General features: G+C 50.9%; 1 protein-coding gene across 1 annotated transcript in view; it reads left to right on the top strand.

Moving 5' to 3' along the window:
* The window catches only part of SYNDIG1L (synapse differentiation inducing 1 like), a 24,121-nt gene extending 20,353 nt beyond the window's left edge, over window positions 1–3,768 (top strand). Inside the window, exons 3-4 of the mRNA XM_006170545.2 lie at window positions 1,828–1,968; window positions 2,110–3,768. Coding sequence (XP_006170607.1) covers window positions 1,828–1,968; window positions 2,110–2,268 — 300 coding nt within the window. The 3' untranslated portion in view covers window positions 2,269–3,768. The remainder of the gene's footprint in view (window positions 1–1,827; window positions 1,969–2,109) is intronic.
* The last annotated feature ends 21,315 nt before the right edge of the window (window positions 3,769–25,083 follow it).

Here is a 25,083-nt window from a genome sequence, read left to right as displayed (position 1 = left end):
CTGGCGGGCCCACCCCCCCTATAGCGAAAATCTCTCCAAAAAAAAAAAAAAGCAGGTCTTGAGGAACCAGGAGATGGCATAGCCATTATGTCACTGGACTCCCACATGACCGGCCACAGTTCGAGTCTCAGAGCCAGTGGCTTCAAAATCATGCAAGGCACATGTGTGTGCATGCCCAGATCCCGAGAGGAGAATGGAGGAGAAGGGGATTGCTGCATGGCCATCTTCCCTGGGGGGTGATTTCTCACCTTCCCTCTCACTGTGTCTGTCTCTCTCACACATGCCCTAAGGCAAATAAATAAATTAAATTAAGTTTTAAAAAATCCAGATCTTCAGGACCAGCAGATGGCGTAATGGCTATGTCGTTGAACTCCCATGTAGTCGACTGCAGTTTGAGTCCTGGACCCGATGGCTTAAACTCACGCCAGGCGCATGTGCGTGTATGCCCAAGATCCCAAGAGGAGAATGGAGGAGAAGGGATTGCGGTGTGGCCATCCCCCCTGGGGGGTGATCTCTCACTTTCTGTCTCTCTGCTTTTCTCTGTCTTTCTGGCGAGCCCCTGTGTCCTATAGCAAAACTCTCAAAAAAAAAAAAAAATGCAGATCTTGGCCTCCCGTGTCATGGCAGTTAAGGTGTCCGGATCCCACGTGACCAACAGTGCAGTTGAACTCCCAGACTGACAGGTTGGAAAACATGCCGGGTATGTGTGCACATACATGCCCAAAATCTCAGAAGGAGGGAGAAATGGAGAACAAGGGATTGCAGCATGACCTTGACCCTTAGGGTTGCTTTCTCTCTCTCTTGCTTCCTCTCTCTCTCTCTCTCTTGTGTGTGTGTCCCCCAGTGATCACACACACACCCTCTAGCAACGTTTTTTCAAGATAAGAAAATAAAATGCAGATCCCAGGGCCCTGCCACCAGAGGCGGAGATTTAATAGGTGCGGGTGGGGCCCTGGAATCTGCATGCTACCAAAGCAAAAGCACTCCTGGCACCAGCACAGTCTGCCCTCAGAGACTAGCTCAGGGTGACTGTTCACCAGAGGATCATGTTTTTGCTCTCTTCATTACGTAAGTAATTTAACTCAAGACAGAACACCCCTTGACAACAACACTGTTTCAGAGGGGGGTCATCTAAGTCTCTCTTTATTCACATGTGCTTTCCCCACCTCCATGCCCAAAAGAGATCTTGCTGTTTTATAACCTGAATTGAATCTCTCTAAGCGACATACTTCAGTATTGCACCATGTAATTTAATCTCCTACAAGGTGATTTTTAATAGCTACATGGTATTCCATTGTCAGTTCTTCCAGCATTTATTAACTCAGTCTCCTGGCCGTCGGGCATCGTGTTTCTAATCCTCCACAATGGCTGCTTTATGAGGAACGCCCCTGGTCAAGGATACCTATGTTGTTTCCTCTTGGTAAATTCCTTTTTTTAAAAAGAAAGAATCCCTTACTTAATTTTATTTATTATTATTCTTTTTAATCTGCTATAGGGCACCCATGCAGAGACATAGAGAGAGAGAGAGGGTAAGTGAGAAAGCAAGCTGCCGGGTCCAAGGCTCGAACTACGGTCAACCCTGTGGGAGTTCAGCACCCTAACCGCCACACTACCTGTCAGCCTGTAATAACTTCCTAAAAAGATTCACAGGGTCACCGGCAAGACTTCTGGTAGAGTGCCAAGGCCAGCCAAGCTTCCACCCACAGCCACAGAGCCTGGTAACTTCACAACATCGCCAACTGTAGACCTCCTTTCTGTAAAGCTCCAGTCAGTCTGATAGAGCTGGGGTGATCCTGGGCCTGGCCACCAAACCCCACTGTTTTTCAGAGTGATGCCACGTCGACAGAGAGTGAAAGTGAAGACAACTTCCTCACGCTGCCTCCTAGGGACCACCTGGGCCTCACGCTCTTCTCCATGCTCTGCTGCTTCTGGCCACTGGGCATCGCTGCCTTCTACTTCTCCCAGGGGGTAAGGGTGCCTGGAGGGCGTGGCATCCCTGCCTGCAGGAAGGGGTCAGGCATCAGGGGCCAGCGGCTGGGTTGTTTGGCCGGGCATTTGGGTGGGGTGGAGAGTGCTCCCTTTCATTTAGCTGGTTGTCTCTCTCCCCAGACCAGCAAGGCCATCTCCAAAGGGGACTTCCGGCTGGCCAGCACCACCTCCCGCCGGGCTCTCTTCCTGGCCACACTCTCCATTGCCGTGGGTGCTGGTCTCTATGTGGCCGTGGTGGTGGCTCTGGCAGCTTACATGTCGCAGAATGGCCACAGCTAGCAGCAAGGAGGACCTGCATCCTGACTGCCCTGGCCTATCTGAGGAAGCAGGGGCCTGGGGTTGCAGACTCTAGGAGAGCCCTGGCCTGCAAAGAGATCCCGTGGGAGTGACCTGAAGTGGGAGGCCCCCATGTCTGCAGCCCGCAGAGCTCAAGCTTCACTTTTGCTCACACTCTGCTTCTGGCCCAGAGCAGGGCCAGGAACACCACTTGCCAACAGGCTGCAGGTGGGAAGCAGGAGAGGGCAGGGCTGCCCACCAGGCCATCCCCTAGAGAGTCTCCTCCTCTGCAGGCAACCCACTGCCCACTCTGCTGACCTCCCGGTAGAGAAAGAACAGGAGACTACAGGAAAAGAAAGGGGTACCTGGGGGAGAGAGCGCCTGTCCCAGGCCTTTCAGCCCACAGAGTCTTCACCTGGGGACAATCTGGGCTTCCCCAGCTCCACTCTCTGGTCCCTTAATGCCCAGACCCTTGTAGTCAGCCAGGAAGGAAACACATAGAGACGCAGGGGCCCCTGCGCCTTCTGATTCTGGGGAACGCTCATCTGCCCTATGTGCTGGTCAGGCACTGCAGATCCTAGTAGGGACGAGGGTCCTGGAGTGGAAGCTCTCATCTAAGGGCAGGTCCTTGGAGCTTCCTATGCAAAGGCAAAAGGCAGGTGCAATCACAAGGAGACTGGAGGGCCCCGAAATATTGCTGGACCGCACAGGCCTCCCCACTGTGCCCCTGTTCCCAGCTCTCCTTATCTTTTTCTGGGCTCTGCTGGGAGTCCCTGAGCGTGTGTTATCCCAGGAAAACTGAGCAGGAGTACCATCAGCCTACCAGCCACTGAGCACAGGACCTAGAGCCAGCCCTGTAGGATATGCAGAGCCTCTGGGGAGTAGTGAATGTAATGGGGAGAGGCCAAAACTGCTCAGGAGGGCTTTCTGGAGGAGGTGTCCCTGGAGCAAGGCCTAGAAGAACGAATAGAATTTCTCTACGGAATTTGTTTTGATGAAACTTCTTGCATGTATGGTTAGAGGAGTGGCAGAAGCCTCCCATGGAAGGTTTCCAAGCTGTTTGGATTCTGCCTGGAAATTTGGGGACTAGAGCCAAACCTCAGTCATTTCTGAGGGCTCCACCAACTCAAGAAGGAAGATCAGGCCTGTCTCTCAACACTGGTGATGTCTCCCTGCCCCTGAATGCTGGAGGGTGGGGTGGGCCCCTGGCCAGCCTTGAGCCATCTTCACTGACACCCCGTACTTAGGACTGCCCCCAACACCCAGTCAGGGAAACATCAGTCTGAGAGATATGCGGACAGGCGGAGGCAGCACTGCAGGGCCCCACTGTGCACGAGGCAGGAAGGGGGTCGTCCCTGCGCCCCATCCTGAGCCTGGGGCCATGGCTCTACCTCTGTCTGTCCCTGTCCCATCGTCCTCCCCACCCTCCACCCCCTGCAGCATCAGCAGTTTTAATGTCCCATTACTGGATTTACTTACCCTTATAATAAAGGTTTCAGTAACACCGGGTGCCCTCGGGGCCTCTTGCTCTTCTTTGCCTGGGACCCATTCCCTGAGGCTGACCTCCAGCATGATGTCTGCTTTTCTAGACCCCCACCAGCCTCTGAGAGGACGAATCCCCACATGGACTTTGGCGGACAGTGAGGCAGGTATCTCCACCCTCCCAGGTTGTCTCTGCTGAGGGGAGCCTGGGTTTGGGTGATGGTGCACATTTGACTGTGCAGGGCAAGGTGAGAGCCCACCGGAGAGGAAGCCCTCCAGGCTGCAGAGCTTGGAGGAGGGAGGGACGTGAGCCAGGGTGACTGAGGAGAGGGAGCCATCTCTGCCTGGCTCAGGGCCCGGCCTCAGAACCAGTTCTCCAATACCCTCTTGGTCCTGGGTCCCCAGGAGCCTGCCTGGGCTGGCAGAGGGACTGGCCTGGCTACTAGGTCATGGCACATAGAGGACCCTGGGTCAGGTGTCCCTGAGAAAGAGATTAACACACAGGATGTACATTGCGGCTGCTCTGAGGATACCCCCGCGGAAGGAAGAAGGAGGCAGGTATGGGCGAAGTGAGGTTGGACTGAGGTGCAGTCCCGACCGATGGTCACGGGGGAACTGAAATGCCCTTCAACACTGACCCACGTTAGGTGAAGGGCCAGGCCTTCCTGCCCCACATGGACCAGTCACTGGATATGGGCCCAGAAAGGGTTTGACCTTGGGCAAGGCAGCTTTCTTCATGGAGTGCCTCAAAGGCTATTTGTTGCCAGCAGCCAGAGGGCCATCCGTCCTTGCAGACGGGGTCCTGAGTGCATGGCACTGCACACTCCCACACCACATCCTCCCCCACCAGCAGATCGCCCGGAGCCCACGCAGATCCCCTCTGCATTCACCTCTCCACGTCGAAGGCGACTCCGTGACACAGGCCAGCAAGCAAGACAAGCCAAAAGCGTGGGGACGCTAATGCAGCCTGCACCCAGTGACTGTGGGGAGGCGGTGGATACTCACCCCAGATGTCTCGCCCCTTGGGTGGGAGCACACTCATCAGGGCTCCCAGGGCTCCCCAGTGGGATCATGCAGCCTGCACCCAGTGACTGTGGGGAGGCAGTGGATACTCACCCCGGATGTCTCGCCCCTTGGGTGGGAGCACACTCGTCAGGGCTCCCAGGGCTCCCCAGTGGGATTGAGCTTCACTTGCCCACAACAGAAACCTGCTCGGCAGCGCACCCCTCCTGGGCGGCCTTCCTCTCCCTGTCTTCCTCCCTACCCGCCTGCTACGACTGTGCTTCCCACGGTCACCTCCCAATAAACCACCTGCAATCGAATCCTTGCCCTGGATCAGCTGCTGGGGACCCAAGCCCAAACGCAGGCACACATGCATATCCACATGCACACCTATATTCCGTACATATGTACGCACCTTACACACATGCACAACGCTGCAATCACACACACCCCTATGCACACATGCATCCGTGGACGCAGGCACATCCCACATGTGCACCAAACCTGTGTGCACACACCTGTCCTGCACATACAGCGTGTGCAATGCAGGAGGTGAGGAAGGAAGTGCAGTGACTGAGGAATCTCCCTCAGCCCTGCCTGCCGGGAGGTCTCACCCATCCCCAGGTTGAGATGGGCCAGGAAGGAGCTGGGCAGCAACGCACCCCAGTGCAGGCTCTGCTTAGGCTGGGCAAGCTGCCTCCCAGCCCAGACAATTCCTGTCCCCTTCCTAGCCCTCTGAATGCTATTCCAGACCTTGAAAAGAGGAAAGAAAGAGAAGCCAAATAATTTCCTAGTTTCAACCCAGGTCTTGCCCCACCCTCATCCACTCCCATCCCTACCCTCAACTGCAAATGCAGGCTCTGCATGAAAATGGCATCAGAACGGAGTCCTGGGGGCGTTTTTCCCATAGTCCCTCCAAAGGGCCCATACTATGGAGTCTGGGCTCATCCTGATCAGTCCCTTGTGCCTGGGGCACTTCAGGCCTCCTGCTTCCCTGCTCTGTCTGTCTCACTGCCTGAGGCTCCTGGAGGCAGGGGGGCTTCAGTTATTCTCCCCTGCCCAGGCTGGCTCCCAGGCTGGCAGAGAGGCTGGGGGCAGGGAGGGTCCCCTGGGTAAAGGTACCCGTGATGAGCTGCAGTGCCAGCACATCTGTGCAAATATTACCAATTATTTTCCTCACTATAAACACCCAGCAGGAAGGCAGAGAAGCAACCAACCCAAACTGTTTAAAATAGAAACTGAAATTGCTGCACAGGGAAGTCGGGGCAGCCAGCAGAACATGTACCCTGCACCAAAAATCCGAGGTCCCCCACCCCAACTGGCTGCCCTTAAATTGCACCTGAGCCTGCTGCCCCCCACCCTGCAGCCCCACCTCAACTTTCCGCTCCATGTGCCAGGCAGATGAATGTGGGACATGGGGGAGGGGGTGGAGGACAAGCAGGGTCCTGTGCAGGGGAGGGGAGATGGTGGAGTGAGGCAGCCACAGAGAAACCAGGAGACAAGGCCACCTGGCCTGTGGGGAAGGGCAGCTGCGGGGCAAGCTCCAGCCCTGACCCCACCCTGCAGCCCCACCTCAACTTTCCGCTCCATGTGCCAGGCAGATGAATGTGGGACATGGGGGAGGGGGTGGAGGACAAGCAGGGTCCTGTGCAGGGGAGGGGAGATGGTGGAGTGAGGCAGCCACAGAGAAACCAGGAGACAAGGCCACCTGGCCTGTGGGGAAGGGCAGCTGCGGGGCAAGCTCCAGCCCTGACCAGCCCTGGAAACCAGGAGACAAGGCCACCTGGCCTGTGGTCAAAGGCAGCTGCGGGGCAAGCTCCAGCCCTGGCCAGCCCTGAGCCAGGATGCCATGTGCAAAGGAGAGGGGAGGAAGCCTCCCTTCCTTATCCCCAGCTCTGACGAAGGAGGATATCCTAGAGGGGCAGGCCAGGGGCTTGGGGGACCTGGGCCAACTAGGAACAGTGACCTGAGTGAAAGGAATTTTTCTGATGGTGGGAATGATGAGAAACCTGCTCCCAGGACCCCAGCTGGCTTCTCTGTTCCTCCCTCCCCTTGCAGGACTGATAGGAGGTCACTGATAGAGCCTCCCAGGTTGTCCAAACAATGAAAAGCCCCATGCCTGTTACTAACAAGCCCTGCCGCGAACACCCAGAGACCCCACGTGGTTCCCTTTCTTGCCTCACTGGCCTTTCCTCGGACCCCAAGAACCCACCACCCCAGTCAGGAACTAAAGGCCTAACGGCTGGCTGTGCAGCCCTTGCACTTACATGCGCTGCACACATGGCATTCACAGGCGCAGCCTTGCGACCGGACCACTGGATGCATCTGTCCGTGGCCCTCCCCACAGACATGTCTGCGGGCTCACAGTCCTCTGCTCCCTAAGGACGCCCTCCGGGAGGGGGCTCTAGCCACACCCACTCCTCAGTGCACCCTGGCATCCTTGCTGCTATCCAGAGAACGTCTCCGCACCTAGTGAGGGTGGGATTCAGGGCTGCTGGGGCCAGGGTGCCTGGCCAGGTCATCAAGGGTCTGAACTCTAGAATCTGGCCACAGGAAGGGACTTGGAAAGTGGTCTGGTCACCGTCCCTCACGCTGCAGATGAGAGGGCAGAGGCCCAGTGACAGGCGAGCTGTCCACCAGCACAGCCCAGGCCTGGCCTTGCTGAGCTAGCCTGGTGGGGTCCGCCTGCCGCACGGAAAGCCCAGGGAGGACTGCTGCCCCCACCCTGGTACGAACAGTTTACCAGGCTTGCTTCCCTCAGCCTGGCCTCCCAGGCTCTTTCCTGCTTCAAAGGCTTCTCCCGCCAGCCCCTTCCAGGGCAGTGCCTCACCCTTCTGTGCTCATCTATTTTCAGTGGCATGGCAGAGGTGAGGGGAGAAGGTGAGTCTTGCCTTTGCCTGCCCTGAGCTCACAGCGGTCCCCAGGGGCTCTCATATCCTCTCTGCAGCAGGGAGAGATGCTACTCTGGGCGGGGATCCCCATGGGGAGACTCAGATGTTCTGAGCAAGAATAAAAGGTATTCATGCAGCCCTTCTGTGCGCCAAAATACCCCCAACTTGCACCCGTGGAACTGCTTCTACCTTTCCCTCTGAACAGCCAGGTGGGTTTCAAAGCCAGTTCTAGCTCCAGGAGGAAAAGGCAGAGAACTCCCAAAGGGGAGGGTCTCCTTGGAGGCAATCAGGGGGGACAGAGAGGACAGAGGGCATGTTGGTACCCGTGGGAGGGGCCTGGGGTGAGGCTACACTGACAGAGCAACGTAAATGCACAAGGACCTTCACACTGATTCTGTCGCTGGGCAGGCACTCCCGTCTTGTTTACACACAGGGAAACTGAAGCCAGCAAGACCTTTTCCTGGTACTACGGCCTCTGGGAGCCAGACATGGCTCCACTCGCACCTGCCGCCCACATCCCAGCAAGGCCAACTCCTGGCCATTTCCTTCCTCAACCCGCTCCAGCTCTGTCCCTAACGTGTCCGCTCAGACCTGGCTGGGAGACGCAGCGTTACACCATGGAGCCGGACCACCAAGTTGGACTCCTATATCCTGCTTCCCTGCGACTGTGGGCAAGTTCCTGGTGTTTCCCTCTGGAAAATGAGCGTTGTGATGGTGACAACTGCATAGCGTTACTGCAAGTGAGCGAGCGAGCGTTACCTAAGTTAATACCTGTAGGACTCTTGCAGCAGCACGGAGGGTCCAGTAAGTGCTGCCTGGAATTTAACAATTATCTCTAGCTAACTACCACCCTCCCCGGCTTCCTCGCCAGGAATTTCTCACCTCCTCCACCACTACCCTATCCACAACCAGAGATTAAAGTCCTGGGCCCTGCTCATCTCAGCAGATCTCGCTGCCACAGCAGGGGCCCAGGGCACACGGATCTGTTCCCCATCACCCTGCCTTTGCTCAGGCCAGTCCCCTGCCCACCTGGGATTCCCTTATCAGCCTTGCCCGTCTTTCCCTCTCCACTGATAAAACTCTTCCAAGACAGGAGTCTAGAAAATCTCATCTCTCTGCAGCCTCTTCTAAGAGCTAACCAATCCCCTTACACACACACACACACACACACACCCCAAGTAGAACTAAGCAACACCACACCTGGCCAGGTGGGCATGGCAACCACACCTTTACATCGCTGCTCCTCTGCCGGCCTGCCTCACGCCACTCACCGCGAACATCAGTGGGAAGGAGGTACCTGCCGCGGGCTGCAGACAGAGGGTCAGGGATCTTTCCACTGCAAACGCTCTCTCAGAGAGGAGAATCTCCCCCTTCATGGGGAGGAGGCAGGTCTCTAAGTAGGAAGGCTTTATCATCTCAAAGAGAATGAAAGAGACCAGAGCCAGCAGGCTGGACCCCTGGGGTGCCCAGCCTGGTGGTATCTGCAGGAGACAGAGCACAGAACTGTTCTGGCCCCCTTCCGCCTTTCATCTGGAATGCCATGACGGTGCTCTGGTGGTGCTCTGGCCCTGCGAGCTCTCACCCTGTTGGAAGACTCGAACGAAGGACCAGGAGCCAGAGGGGCTTACTGCTTCCTCCTGCTGGCTCTCAGTGAGACTCTGGGCTGAGGACAGAGAGAGATCCTTTCCCAGTTTTCTCTATTCTCAACTCAGCCCCTGGGTCACCTCCAACCCCCATCCACCCTATTTCCCTCCTCACCAGGTCTTATCTCTACCTCCCCCAGTCTGCTGTTGCCATCTCTCACCATCTCCGGTGCCAAGCTTCAGTCCAAGCCGTCAGCTCTTGAAGTGTCCTACAACGTGAACCTCAGGACATCAAGCTAAAGAAAATGAGCCCTCGTCAAAAAAAAAAAAAAAAAAAAAGGCCCAGCAGCAGTTAACATAATGGCTATGTCATTGAACTCCCATGACTCCCATGTAGCCGACCGCGGTTCAAGTCCCAGACCCGGTGGCTTAAACTCATGCCAGGCGAGTGTGCGTGCCCAAGATCCCAAGAAGAGAATGGAGGAGAAAGGATTGCGGTCATCCCCCCTAGGGGGTGATTTCTCGCTTTCTGTCTCTCTGTCTCTCTCTATCTTTCTGGCAAGCACACACACCCTATAGCAAAAACCTCTCCAATACATAAATAAATAAATAAATAAAGCCCTCGCAAAAGGACAAACACCGGATGATTCCACTCATGCGAGGCACCCGGAGTAGTCAGATTCATGGTGGTTGCCAGGGGCTGGATTGGGGAAAAGAGAGGAGTCCTTGCTTCATGGGAATAGAGCTTCGAGTTTGCAAGATAAAAAGTTCTGGAGATCAGTCATACAACAAAGTGAATATACCCAACAGCACACTTAAAAATAGATGAGTTGGTAACTTTTATGTGATATGTTTTTACCACAGTTTTTCTTTTCCTTTCTTCCTCTCCCCCCCAACCCTCATGGGACACATGTGCTTGCCAGAGAGAGACAGAGAGAGTGAGAGAGAGAGAGGGAAAGTGAGAAATCACCCTCTGGGCAGATGGCCACCCTGCAATCCTTTCTCCTCCATTTTGGTCTTGGGATTTTGGGTACACGCACACACACCCACATACATGCACGTGTGTGCCTGGCATGATTTTGAAGCCACCAAATCCAGGACTCAAACCAGAGTTCGCCATGTGGGAACCAGCACCTTACCTAACCACATCACCTGCTGGCCCCTTACTACGATGGTTTAAATGACTGGGGCGAGTGATCATTATTGTATGGCAAAAATATGGATACTCTTAATAGTGTTATAAATATGCCCACTCTCTTCCCAAAGATCATTTTAATGAAAGAGAGAAAACAAACAAAACTGAAATGGCCTCCTGGCCTCCCTTTAGCTAACGTGAACTTCCTGAAAGTGAGTCTACTCGGGTCGGCCTTCCCTGACAGAGGCTTTCAAAGGATGCCCATTGATTTCTCTTAGGTAAAATCCAAACTCCTCAACCTCCTTCCAAGTCCCTGCTACCTCGAGCCCCATCCCACTCACACTCCCCAAACTCTCTCTGTGCCTTCAACACGTCAAACTCGTGCTATTCCTGCTATTTAAAATACTTTTCCTTCCGGGTCAGCAGGTGGTGTGGTGATTGGGGTGCTGGACTCCCACATGGCCGGCCATGGTTCATGTACTAGTCCTGTAGGCTTGCTCTCTCACTTTCCCTCTCCCTCTCTCTGTCTCTCTCTAGTGAGCATGCATGCCCTACTGCAAATTAAAAACAATAATAGTGGGCTGGCAGGTGGCGTGGTGGTTAAGGATGCTGGACTCCCACATGGCTGACTGCGGTTTGAGTCCCAGATCTGGTTTCTCAATTTCTCTCTCTCACTCTCTCACTCTGTCCCTCTCTGGTCAAATTAAAATAAATAAAGTCAAATGAAATATTCTTTTAAAAAACAAAACAACAAAAAGAAAACAATAATAATAATAATAAGTAACATTTTGTTAGAGGTTTTTGCCTCAGGGCATGTGTGCTCATCAGAGAAAGAGAGAAACACACACGGTAAAAGGGAAAGTAAGAAATCACCCCCCTGGATGGCCATGCCACAATCCATTCTCCTCCAAGAATCTTGGGCATATACATGTACGTGGCCAGTGTGACTTTCAAGTCACCAGGCAGGTCTGGGACTCGAATCGCCGACAGCCATGTGCAAGTCCAGCAATGTAACCACTACACCTTCTCCTGGCCTCATAAGTAAGAGTTTAAAAAACTAAAACCCAAAATACTTTCCCTTCCTTTTTTGGACTAATTATCTCCTACACACACTTTAGGTCTCGGTTCTAAAGTTCCTTCCTGTGCTGCCCCATAGTCTAGTGGTTCAAGGGAGCAGGATCCCACGTGGTCAGTCACCCAGTGAATTTCAGCCCCTGCTGCTTGAAGAACATGCTGGATGGTGTGGTGGTCCCACATGGCCCGCTGTGTGGTATAAGTACCAAAGTGGAGAGGATTCGAGATTTTTTTAAATAATTATTTTATTTAACTTTATTTATCTATGTTATTTATCTATTTTAATTTGACCAGAGAAAGAAAGAGCAAGAGAGAGAGGGAAAGCAAGAAAGCAAGCCGCCAGGTCCAGAACCCCAACCGCGGTTGGCCATGTTGAGTCCAATGCCCTTAACCACCACACCACCCGCTGGCCCCGGGACAGGGTTAGAGATTTTTAAGGACTGGAAAGGAGGTAGTTGGGGATGTGGACAGATGTGATTGGTGAAAGGAAAAGGTGAAGTCATTGTTAGTGTGCAATCAGTTGCCATCAGGCCACATGCAGTGTGTTCAAAGAAATGCACGAACTTCTGAGTCAAGGGGTCTCCCAACAGTCCCTTTCATAGCTCAGGCAGAAGAGTCCGTGGTGGCTAGAGACTGACCTCCAATTCCTGAAAAACATCTTGAACAAAACATCTTGTGATCCATTGTCCTAGGGATGTTTTCTACAGAAGCAGGACAGGAGGTAGTGATGTATTAACTAGGCCACGTGCAGCTCTAAGGCAGCGGAGGATCTAGTCATTGTCTTATTCACTGTTTACAGGAATAAAGCTTGAGTTTAGGTTTGCTGGAACTTAGTCCTAACAGGAAATTTCCCAGCCTCAGTCTCCTCCTCTGTGTGTCCATTCAGTTTCTGCTATTATTTCTGAGGTTAGTCATTTAAGCAAGCAGAAACAGGTTAGTGATCTCAAAGATTACCTGGTCACACTAAAGAGTCCTTGTTAACTCCTCGGGTACCATTATCATTTTGTGTCCTCTGAGCTCCGTATTCTCCTTCCTCAAAGCACAGATCCCAACTGCAATTGTCCATTTAATTCTCTGAGTTTGGGATTAATGTCTCTCTCCTCATTGTAACTCCTGTGCTGAGGGAGATGACGATTTAAGCAAACAAAAACAAAGTCACTGTCAAAGGTTCTTAAAAGCAGCTACATAAACTAAAGTTATCGTAATAAAAAGGTATTGAGTACTGGGCCAGCCAAGTGGTGTGGTGGTTGAAGCTACTGGATCCCATATGACCAACCCCAGCTCAAGCCCCAGATCCACAGCTTGAAAAACGTGCTGGGAACTGAGCAGGCATGCCCCAAATCCCCACTAGGGCATGATCTCTCCCTTCCCTCACTCTCTCTCATTCTCTTTCTCCCCAGCAAGTGCACAAACCCTATAGCAAAAACTTAAAATAAAGAGTACTTACTCTGTGCCAAGTGTTCTTCTAAGCACTTTACCAAGAAAAATTTTTTAGAGAGAGATTTTTGCCAAAGGGCACGTGCGTTCACTAGAGAGAGTTCCTCCATTCTATTGTTGGGACTTGGGGCACACATGCACATGCACCTGGCTTGAGTTTTAAGACTCCAGGTCCAGGACTTGAACTACAATCAACTATGCAGGAGTGCAGTGCCTTAACCACCGTGCCAACTGCTGGACCCAGCACTTTACAGATATTAATCAATGAGCACCTGCAACATCCTGAGAAGGCTGGTTCTATTCTTATCCCTGTTTTAGGGGTAAGAAAACTGTGGGGGGCCGGCAGGTTGCATGGTGTTTAATGTGCTGGATCCCATATGGCAGACTACCCGGTTCTAGTCTCGGATCCAGTGGCTTAAAAAACACTCTAGCCATGTGTGCCTGCATGCCCAAAATACCAAGGGAAGAATGGAGGAGATGGGATTGTGGTGTGATCATCCCCCCTCCCCGAGGGGAGCAGTTTCTCACTTTCTCTTCCTCTCTCTGTGTCTCTCTCTGGCAAGTGCAAGAATTCTATAGCAAAAACTAAAACTAACTAAATAAAAATTAAAGGTGGGAGACCAGCCGGTGGTGTGGTGCTTAAAACGTTGGACACTCCCAGATGGCTGACCACAGTTTGAGTCCTGGACCTGGTGGTTTGCTTTCTCACTTTCTCTGTCTGTCTCTGTTTCTCTCTAGTAAAATTAAAATAAACAAATTACTAAATAAAATTAAATTAATAATTCTTTTAAAAATAAATAAAAGGCAGGAGCAACCTTTGGTTTTCCCTTGCGTGACCACTTAGAGGGTAGGACAGAGCCATAGGACCCCATAGCCATTTTGGTGGGACCTAGAACAGACCCTGGAGAGGGTAGGAGTCCTGGGAACCAAGACCCACAAGGGGACTGTCCAGAGAGCGAGGATGACGGTTGGTACCCAGCCAGGAAGGACGCATGCCTCAGTAGCCTGAAGGCGGGTCCTTGCTGCCACCCCTTCTCATGGCGACAATGGATCACAAGATGTTTTGTTCATGATGTTCTTCAGGAATTTGAGGTCAGTCTGTAGCCAGCATGGACAGCCCCGTGCCCAGGAGACACTGTGTCCATGCTGCTCAGGGGAGCTGGGGACGGGGTGCTGGCATCAGCTACTGCTCAGGTGGGAGGAAGCAGGATGTTCTCAACTGCTAGCGTGCAAATAAGTCCCCCCAAAGTTCATGTGTTGAGCATTGAAACAGAATTAAGAGGGTGAAAACTTGATCCATTTACAATTCAAAAGGTGGGGCCTTCGGAAAGAGATTAGAAATTAAGGTTGTTAGAGCAGGGTCCCCAGCAGGGCCACCAGGTTGTCTCCTGGTGGGTTTATAAGGAACAGGAGAGGCTAGAACAGACTCACAGACAGCTGCTCTGCTTTGGCCCTGGTGATGTATCAGGACTTTGCAAGGTGCCCACCAAATATGGCCCCCGGCTTCACCCTCCAACCACGAGCTATAGCAACTACTATTTTTAGAAATCACCCAGTTTCAGGTATTTTCAGTTATTAGCCACAAAACAGACTAGAATATTAACCACAGGCAGGAAATGAGATCCGACTTTGAGGTTTAGGCTTGGACAGTTGACAGCCACCATAGGCTGGCCCTTGGCTCATTCTTTCCTGTATTAACCCAGTTTTACACACCATAAAGCTGAGGCTCAGAAAACTAAGTTGAATTGCCCAGCTAGCTGGGAAATTGGGGAGCCTTGAAATTTATTGCTGGGGGGCCAGCAGGTGGTGTGGTGGTTGAGGGCACTGGACTCCCACATGGCTGACCATGATTCGAGTCCCAGACCTGGTGGCTTGCTTTCTCACTTTCTCTCTCTCTTTCTCTCTGTCCCTTTCTGGTCAAATTTAAATAAATGAGTAAAGTTAAATAGAATAATTCTTTTAAGAAATTCATTGCCAGGTTTATCAATTTCCAAATGAATCCTTTGTACCTCAAACCCCATCTACCAGCTATGTTGAGTTGGAAAGCGGGGGGATGGTGGTGGTGGGGAAGCCTCTCGGGCAAGGCTTCCACTCTTGCCTGAAATAATTCTTCACTTTCTTCTTTTCCTAAATCTGGGCAGGAGCTGCATGGGTTATTTGAGCAGCACCCTGTCCAGCACAGCTGCCCCTTCTTAACACAAAGCTCCCTCCAGTCCCCCTACTAGCTCCGGCCTCCTCTTTCAACACCCCCGACCAGTCTGCAGGTGGAGACAGGCAATGGGCAGCCTTCTCTGTACACCATCTCCCTGGGGTGGCATGTGGAAGAGTCCACACACGGAGGGATACAAACTCCATGAGAAAAAGATTCATGGCCAAATCTTAGGTGCTTAAGACAGGACTGGCCTTGTGGTGGGTTCTTAGTAAAGATTTGTTTTGCGAATGAGTCCAGGATTTTGGCTTCCTTCTAGCTGAGCCAGCTCTGTGGCCCATGGAGAGCCTCTCTCTGTCCCACTTCCCAGGGCCTCAGCTTCCCCTGCATAATGTGAACAATTGGTTTCTAACTGGGTTTAAGAAATTTTTGTTATAGCGTGTGTGCACTCTCCAGAGAGACAGAAAATGAGAAATCACCCCCAGGGGAACGGCCACACCACAGTCCTTTCTCCTCCATTCTCCTCTTGGGATCTTGGACACGCCCGGTGTGAGTTTTAAGCTGCCAGGTCAGGAATTCAAACTGCAGTCGCTACATGGGCGACCAGCAGCATAACCATTATGCCATCTGCTGGTCCCTCTGACTGGGGTCTTAACCAGGGTCCCTAAAACTCATCAACAGGAGATGGAGAGGTTCATGCACTTTTTAAAAATTGAGGTGAACTTCTTTTTTTTTTTTCAATTTATTTATTTATTCATTCATTTATTTTAATTTGACCAGAAAGAAACACACACAGAGAGAGAAGGAAATTGAGAAAGCAAGCCACCAGGTCCAGGCCTCAAACCGTGGTCGACCATGTGTGAGTGTCCAGCGCCTTAACCACCACACCACCTGCTGGTCCCAAGATGCTATTCTTATAACATAAAATTAACCATTTTGAAATGAACAACTCAAAAAAAGATAAAGTGAACAATTCAGTGTTATTTAGGATATTCACAATTTTGCACAATCACCAATCCTAGTTTCAAAACATTGTCATCACTCCAAAGGAAAAACTGTACCCATTAAGTAGCTGCTCTCTGTTCTTGGAAACTGCATCCCAGTCCCTGGAAACCACGAAATCTAGGTTCCATCTCTGTGGATTTGCCTATTAAGAATATGTCATGGGGCCCAGCTAGGTGGCGTAGTAGTTAAGGCAGCTGGATCTCACACAGCCAACTGCGTAATTCAAATCCCATACCCAGTGGCTCAGAAAATACACCAGATGCATGTGTGTGCATGCCCAAAATCCTAAGAATAGAGGAGAAGAGATTGCAGTGTAATTATGCCCCCTGGGGGGTGATTTCTCACTTTCCCTCTCTATCTCTCACTTCTCTTGGGTGAGTATAAGTACCCTACAGCAAAGAAGAAAAGCAAAGAAAAAACAATATGTCATGGGCCAGTCTGTGAGCTGGTAGTTAAGGTAACTGGATCCCACATGGCCAACCATGTGGTTCAAGTGGACTGGGTGCCTTAGAAAACACCCAAGAGGAGAATCCCAAGAGGAGAATGAAGGAGAAGGGATTGCAGTGAGGTAACCCCCCAGGAGGTGTTGTTTTCTCACTCTCTCCTCTCTCTGTCTCTCTCTCTCTCTCCAGCAAGCACACACACTCGATAGCAAAAATTTTTAAATCGCCATTTTAAATGTAAGAAAAAACACAGTAAACCCAGAAAGAGACACAGAAAAACAGTGGTGTTGGAAGTTGTCAGTTCCAGATACGTGGGTGCAATGTCAGGGAGGTCAAGAGAGAGGCACTTTGCAGAGGTGAGGGGGAGGAGGAGGTGGTACCCTGAGGTGCCTTCAGCTTTGGCACCTGGGACATTGCTCATCATTCATCGGTGACATTTGAGTGCTGCATCAGGAGAGGGGAGGGGCAGAGCAAGACTGTGGGGTTAGCAGGAGGAGACGACAGGCATGGCCCTCTGTGGGGAGAAGACACGGGCCCAGCAAGGGAGCCCAACAGCCATGACTGTCTCCAGTGGCCCAGGTGTAAGGGCCCCTGGGGACGCTCCTGGAAGCCATAGATGGGGAGGCAGGCGGAGAACAGGTGCTCAAGGAGCTAGCCTGGCCTGGTACCAACTCTGTGCTCAGGACTGGACAAGAGTCAGGCCTGGCTGGACCCCAGGGGTGCTAGGAGAGAGCAACGGGAGCCAGCTTGGCCAACGATTCACTTCCTATTCTCTCTGAGACATGGACCCTTTGAGAATTTAATGGGGGCTGGTCCAGAGCCCCAGAGGGCCAGTGTAGGTGATGAAGCCTGCTGCCACAGATGACGGTGACCTGCAGGACAAGGCCTGAGCTCCTTACTGCCCCTCAGAGCAGGGCCTCATCGCCTGCTCTGGCCTCATCCTGACTTCTGAGTCAACTACTGCCCTCCTGTCCTTCGAGGATCTTCGTTTTCGACCCTAGGATCTTCTTTTTTAAAATTATTTAATTTTATTAATTTATTTTAATTTGACTACAGAAAGAGAAAGTGAGAGAGAGGGAAAGTGAGGAAGCAAGCCACCAGATCCGGGACTTGAACCATAGTCAACCATGCTGGTACCCAACTCTAGGATCTTTTCCCTCTCAAAAGTTCTTCCTCCTCTTCACCATTCAGAAGCTTGCCTCCTCCTCCAGGCACACTCCAGGCTGACAGTCTTCCAAGGTACCAACACACATGGTGACCATTCGTTTGGATATCTGAGTGGTTCCATCCCCTCCCTCCCCCAGACTTTGTGCAGTCTAAGAAGGCACCCCTCCATTGTCTTCTCAGAATTTGGGGCATGCACACACATGTCCAGTGTGTCCGAGCTGCCTGGCTGACAACTCAAACCACAGCCATGTGGGATCCAACACCTCAACCACCAAGAACCCGCTGGCCCCCAATTGGCCTCCCCCCCCTCCCCGCAGGTTTGCACCATAGTGTGTGTGTGCTTGCTGGAAAGAGACAGAGACAGAAACAGAAAAAGGGAAAGTGAGAAATCACCCCCCAGTGGGGATGGCCACGCCGCAATCCCTTCTCCTCCACTCTCCTCTCAGGATTGTGGGCGTGCATGCACATGCCCATCATGGTTTTTAGGCTACCAGGTTCAGGCCTTTGACCACGGAATCAGCCAGGTGGGATTCAGTGTCTTAACCATCACGCTACCTACTGGCCCTATTTTTTTAACAGATCTTTTTTTTTTTTAATTATTTTATTTAGCTTTATTTATTTATTTTATTTGACCAGAAAGGGACAGAGTGAGAGAGTGAGAGAGCACATGCACGAGAGAGAGGAAAGTGAGAAAGCAAGCCACCAGGTCTAGGACTCGAACCATGGTAGGCCATGTGGGAGTCCAGCACCTCTAAACACCACACCACCTGCCGGCCCCTACTGGCCCTATTTTTAAATTTTTAAAATTTATATTTAATTGCTGTACATCTTTACATATACAATAATATAGTTTTTAAAAGCATACACACATGTCATGTCAATCAAAAAGATTGCCATACCCGTCATCCTTACAGGGAACTTTCCATTCTTGTGTCTGTTAAATGCTATTTTTTCTTTCCTGAGCCCCTTCCTCCCACCCCTACTTTGAAATAATGTTAATTCCCCTAGAAAAATTGCAGAAAAGAATACAGAGAATCCCCATATGTCCAACTTTTTTCTCTTTTTTTCCAACTTCCCCTGATGTTAACAGCCCACGTAAGTAGGGAATAATGATCATAACCAGGAAAATAACAGCACTATTAACTAAACTGCAGTGCTTATTCCACTTTCACCAGCTTTCTCCTAAGGTCTTTTTAGAGTGTATTTATTTATTTATTTATTTTGAGAGACACAGAGAAGTGGGGGGAGCACTCCCCTCATCGCAGTCCACCTGGATGTCAGCCAGGAGCGCAGGCAGAAATGCACACACCTGCAGCACACAGGGAGACCCGAGACGCAAACCCAGGGCTTCCCCGCACGGACTCGGGGCTGCAGAGCGTCACGCCACTTCCACACAACCATGCTGGCCTCCTTTGATGTCTTTTTTTATAACTATTTTATTTAACTTTATTTAAATTTGACCAGAGAGAGACAGAATGAGAGATAGAAAGTGAGAGAGAATGTGAGAAACCAAGCCGCCAGGTCCAGGACTCAAACTGTAGTCCTCCATGTGGGAGTCCAGCACCTTTTAACCACCACGCCACCTGCTGGCCCCTTTCATGTATCTTTTTTTGGTTTCAGGATCCAGCCCCAGATCCACCTGATCTGTCGTTGCCATGGGTCAGTCCCCTCCAGTCTGGGCCGGTCCTCAGTGTCTTCCACGACAGGACACTTCAGAAGAGTGCTGGTCAGTTATGGTGCAGCCTCTCAATCTTAACTTGTCTGATGTTTTCTCAGGAATAAATCAAGGTTATACGTTTCTGGCAAGAATTCCCAGATGTTACATGTCTCATGGCTGGTATCATTAACCTCGGTTGATGGGTTTTGCCGATGTCTGCCAGGTTTCCCCACTGTAAAGTCATTATTTGGTCTTTCTCCTGAGAAAAGGGGGATCGGGGCCAGCAGATGGTGGAGCGGTTACCCCACTGGACTCCCACATGGCGAGTCCCAGACTTGGTGGCTTCAAATGTAAGCCAGGCACGTGTGCGTCCATGCCTAAGATTCCAGGAGGAGAGTGGAGGAGAAGGGCTTACTGTGTGGCTGTCCCTGTTTGGGGATGACTTCTCGCTTTCCCTCTACTGTCTCTGTCTCTCTCTCTTGCTGGCAAGTACACATGCCCTAAGGCAAAAACCTCTAAAAACAAATAAATAAAATAAAAGGTGGATGGCCTATATAAGCCAGTTACATAGTCAGTAAACTAAAAAGGATTTTTTCCCTTTAGTTTTGCTATAGGGCAAGTGTGCTTGCCGGGGAGAGAGAAAAAGTGAAAGATCAACCCCTAGAGGGGATGACCCTGCCTCAATCCATTCACTTCCATTCTTTTCTTGGGATTTTGGGCGCGCTCACGTGCCTGACACATGTCTTGAACCACTGGGTACAAGACTCAAACCATGCAGTTGGTTATGTGGGATCCAGCAGCCTCACACACCATCCCACTGGCAAGCTTGGCCTTCAAAGATTTTAAGCAAATGAAATGACTTTAGATTTGCATTTCCAAAATGCCCTCCTACTTGCAGCATGAAGAACAGATTAGAAGAGCCAGCAGGTGGTGTGGTGGTTAAGGGAGCTGGACTCCCAAATGGCCGACTGTGGTTTGAGTCCCAGACCTGGCGGCTTGCTTCCTCACTCTCCCTCTCTGTCTCGCTCCCTCACTCTGGTCAAATTAAAATAAATAAGCAAATAAAGTTGTTTTTTGTTTTTTTTTTTTTAAAGAACAAATTAGAAGGGTTAGAACATATGTGGGTAGAGGCCAGCAGGTGGTGTGGTAGTTAAGGGTGCTGGACTCCCACATGGCCAACTGCAGTTTGAGTCCCACAACTGGCATCTTGCTTTCTCACTTCCCCTCTCTCTCTCTCTCTCACTCTGTCCCTCTCTGGTCAAATTTTAAAATATAAATAAACTGCAATAAAATAATTCTTTGAAAAAAATATATACTCGGGGAAGATTGGGAGTATCTTGTAGTCTAAAATGTGGTGATGGAAGTGGAGAGGAGATAGATCCGAAAGATAATTAGAAGACAGAATCAGAGTATGTTAATGAGACCACACAGAGATTTTGGTCTAATTGATCTGCAATCAGGCCTGGGCAAAGCTAGGCCTCAGGTGGATCCTGCAAACCACTCCCAGGCACCTACCCAAAAGGACTGAAAGCAGAATCTTAACCAGATATTTGCTCACTGAGGTTCATAGAAACCTTACTCATTACAGCCAAGGTACGGAGGCAGTAACCCTAATGGCCCATGACAGGTGAATGGATTAAAAAAAAGTGGTATTTATATAAAGTGGAATATTATTCAGCCTTAAAAAGGAAGGGAATTCTGACCGGTTACAATGTGGATGAACCCTGAAGACATGACGTTCTGTGAAATAAGCCAGTTAGACAGTAAACAGCGCCAGGGGAGCAGGTCCTGGAAAGCTTTGTAACCTCCCTCTCCCTTACCCCAGGCCTCCACAAACGTGGATGGCATGAACGAAGACCACAGCCTCCATGCATGCCTGCCTGTCCCCATGAAGGGCCACTCTGAGCATCAGTGACCTCCACAGGCACCTGTGATTTGAATGACACTCTCACTTGAGTGACAACAGATAACTCTGCCCAAATCAGGGAGCCTAGAAAACTGATTGACAACACCCACAAGCCACCGCACTGCAGGGGCACCTCTGAGCCAGGCTGGGGTGGGGGAGGCAGGGAGGAAAAGGGACCCTCTCAGGCCTCTCAGCCCCAGGGCTCTATGACTGACATATGCCTTCCCTCCTCCAGAACCCAGGGGAGTCTGCACCGGAGCATGGCCTTTCTGCCCTCAGCTATCCCAGTGGCCTCCCGGGCAGCTGCCTGCCCAGATCCTCCTGGCCGCCCTCCTATCTCCGTCCCTCCAGCCCTCTCTGCCTGGCAGGGAGGTACTGCTAGAGTTAAGCGGATTTCATGCTATTTTCAAAGTCATTTTCCTTCCATGGAAAAAAAATTTTTTTAACCATTAAACTTGTTTTCTGCTGCTTCTCATCTCCCTAAAAGCTTCCCTCTTCCTCTTCCATGAGATAAACCAGCAATGGGAACACTTGGTAACCCACTTGCAACACCCTACAGGTCACCTGGGTGTCACCGGCCTGGGTAGCGGGACAGATCGCACCAGGAGGATCCTATGAGAAGGCAGGCCAGAGGGGAGGGACACACGGGGGCCAGGCTAGGCCTCCCCCACACTCTCAGCCTTGCTTCCCAGTCTGGTGTCAGGCTCCACGTCCCAGCTTCTCTTCCTCCTGTGACAGCCACCAAGCTGGGGGCACTGGATGAGCAACTGGAGCGTTTCCTGGAGACTCAGGCACCTGCATTTCTCAAGAGTTAATCCTCAACTGCAGGTTGGGAGTGTGGTCAGGAAGAGCGATGAGATGCCCGGCAGAGCCAGCCTGTGCTTCCTTGAGATCCCGCAGCACGCTCGCATGCACGCCATATGGAAGCCTCTCACCTCAGAGTGGTGTCGCACCACAGCTGCCTGTAATCTGAGGCCTTTGCCGTGACAAGAGTGAAGCTTGGGCTGCTGGTGGTGCGGTGGTTGAGGCGGCAGGACTTCTACAGCTAACTGCAGTTCCAGTTCTGGGCCCACTGGCTTGAAAAACAAACAGGGTAGGACCAGGTGGCATAGTAGTTAAGGCACTGGTCTCCCACATGGCCAACCACGGTTCGAGTCCCAGATCTGGTGGCTTGTTATCTAACTTTCTCTCGGTAAGTACACATGCCCTGTAGCAAATTTTAAAATAATGATAGTATTGGGGCTGGCGGGTGGCATGGTGGTTAAGGGCACTGGACTCACATGGCCAACTATGGTTCAAGTCTCAGACCTGGCGACTTGCTTTCTCACTTTCTCTCTGTCCCTCTCTGGTCAAATTTAAATAAATAAATAAGTAAAGTTAAATAAAATAATTCTTTTAAAAATTTATAGTATTAAGAAAGAGTGGGTTGGTGGGGAAAGGGGGAAGGAGCCCAGATCAGCCGTTGATGAGACAGAGGAGCTAGTGAGACATGAGGTCAGTGCTCAGGGTCCAAGAACCCCCAACAATGTCCAAGGGCCTGTGTGAGTGCTGGACTCCAGAGACATACTTGAGCAGGACCCACATCCCAAAATACAGGATTCTCTCCCCAGGGGATAAATACAAAGATTAAAGAAAACATTTAGGCCCAGCTGATGCCATGGGGGTTAAGGCTCTGGATCTCATTTGGCCAACTCCATGTTTCGAGCCCCAGACCTGGCAGCTTGAAATAACAAGCCAGGCACATGTACATGCGTGCCCCAAATCCTGAGAGGAGAACAGAGGTGGGATTGCAAGGTGGCCATCCCCCGGGAATGGGGGGTGACTTCTCGCTTTCCCTGTTTCTGTCTCTCTCTCTCCCCCCCAGCAAGCACAAGTGTCTATGGCAAAAAAAAAAAAAAAGACAAAGAAAGTATTTAATTATTCATGTTTTCCCGATTTCTTTTTAGGGTGAAGCTTTTACATTTAACATTTTTAGAACCAGTTGTTACAGCTGCACAGAATGTTGGAAGACGGGAAGTTAAACTCGTACATTGTTTTCTTCTTTTGTTCACACATTGTGCGTTTTGCTGGAATTTCTTTCTACATCTGCATCCAAGACAGAAAGTGGTGTGAGAAATACAAATAACTTCGACGAGTGTCGACTTCGACATCAGCATGAAACACTCTTAGCAAATACGGTCACGGCTTAGGTACCCCTGCCTTTCTAAGCAGATTATAAAAGAAATAGCTTTTCTACACAAGAATAATTTAACTGTACTTATAGAACCTCTTCTAAATCAATAAATATTGACTCGTCCTTTTTATCTTACTATTTTTCATCAGACGCTAAAATTTCTGCCTGGGTTTAGGCTCAGCTCTGGCCTCTGCCAAAAGACCTTTCAGTCTCGGGACAGGAGCATCCTTAATCTTGAGGGTAACCTTCAAGTCTCCTAAGGCATTAAGGTTCAGATTCGCGGGGTTCTCAAAGTGGACATCGTTCCTAACAGCAAGTACTCACCAGCACTTACTGTGTGCAGGGCACCATACTGTAGGCATTACCATGATCCCCACTTTACAGACGGAGAAAGTGAGGCACAGCAGTTCATAACCCACCTGGGGCCAGTCAGGTGGTGTGGCTGGAGACGTAACGTTCTGTGAAATAGGCCAGTTATAAGTCAATAAGCGACGCCAGGGGAGTAGATTAAGACAGCTGGCTCCCACATGGTGGATTATGCGGTTTGAGTCCCAGAGGTTTGAAAAACACAGAGGGGGGGCTGGCAGGTGGCGTGGTGGTTAAGAGCACTGGATTCCCACATGGCTGACCATGGTTCAAGTCCTGGACCTGGAGGCTGGCTTTCTCGCTTTCCCTTTCTCTCTCTGGTCAAAAGTTTAGAATGATAGGGAACCAGCAGTTAGTGTAATGGCTATGTCGCTGGACTCCAACATGGTCGACCGCGGTTCGTGTCCCGGACCCGGTGGCTTAAAACTTACGCCGGGCGCGTGTGCGTGCGTGCCCAAGATCCCAAGAGGAGAATGGAGGAGAAGGGATTGCGGCGTGACCATCCTGATTTCTCACTTTCTGTCTCTATGTCTCTCTGTCTGTCTGGCGAGCGCACGCGCCCTACAGTGAAAATCTCTCCCAAAAAAAAAAAAAATTTAGAATGATAATAACAAATAGAATTAAATATTTTTTTTAAAAAAAAAGACTATCAACTTCTTTACTTTTTTTTTTTTGGAGATCCCAAGAGGAGAACGGAGCAGAACGGATTGCGGCGTGGCCATTTCCCCTGGGGGGTGATTTCTCGCTTTGTCTGTCTCTGTCTGGCGAGCGCACGCGCCCTATAGCAAAAACCTCTCCAAAACATAAAAATAAAAAAAGTAAAAAATAAAAAGAATCCATCCAGGTACATTTACTGTGCCTCCAATGTCCGGGGTTGGAATCAGAGGGTCTGAGTGGGGCCTAAAATCTACACTAACAAGCTTCCCCCCAACAAGGGACTGCGTTCAGATGGCTTTTTAGACCCCACTGTGAGATCCTGTTCCAGGCATCAAAGGGTCTGCTCTGATTCTGAAGGTGCAAGAGAGAGCAGGTGGGACCACAGAGATCAGAGAGAGCCTCCAACCAGGGTAGTTCTCCGGAGGAGGGTTGGTGCCTCCCTGCCAGCAATTGCAGTAAGGGGCTGGGCTGGGGCTGGAAACCAAACAGGTCTGCGTCTAGTGGGCGCAGATTCTTTCTAGATTGTCTTGCTGCACCAGATCGCCATCTTCTGGCTGTATGTGGCTATAGCAGGCCACATAAGAACACACCTGGGTCCAAACCCTTACCAAAGTTTCAGTTCAGAGCCCGTGCATCAGCAATGACACACGTTCAGTGCTATGAGGGGGAGCGGGCAGCAGGTCGGGAAAGA

The sequence above is a fragment of the Tupaia chinensis genome, unplaced genomic scaffold (genome assembly GCF_000334495.1).
Source record: "Tupaia chinensis unplaced genomic scaffold, TupChi_1.0 Scaffold148607_1, whole genome shotgun sequence".
Classification (NCBI taxonomy): domain Eukaryota; kingdom Metazoa; phylum Chordata; class Mammalia; order Scandentia; family Tupaiidae; genus Tupaia; species Tupaia belangeri.
The sequence above is the reverse complement of the archived record's forward strand: the minus strand, read 5'-3'. Positions and strand labels throughout refer to the sequence as shown.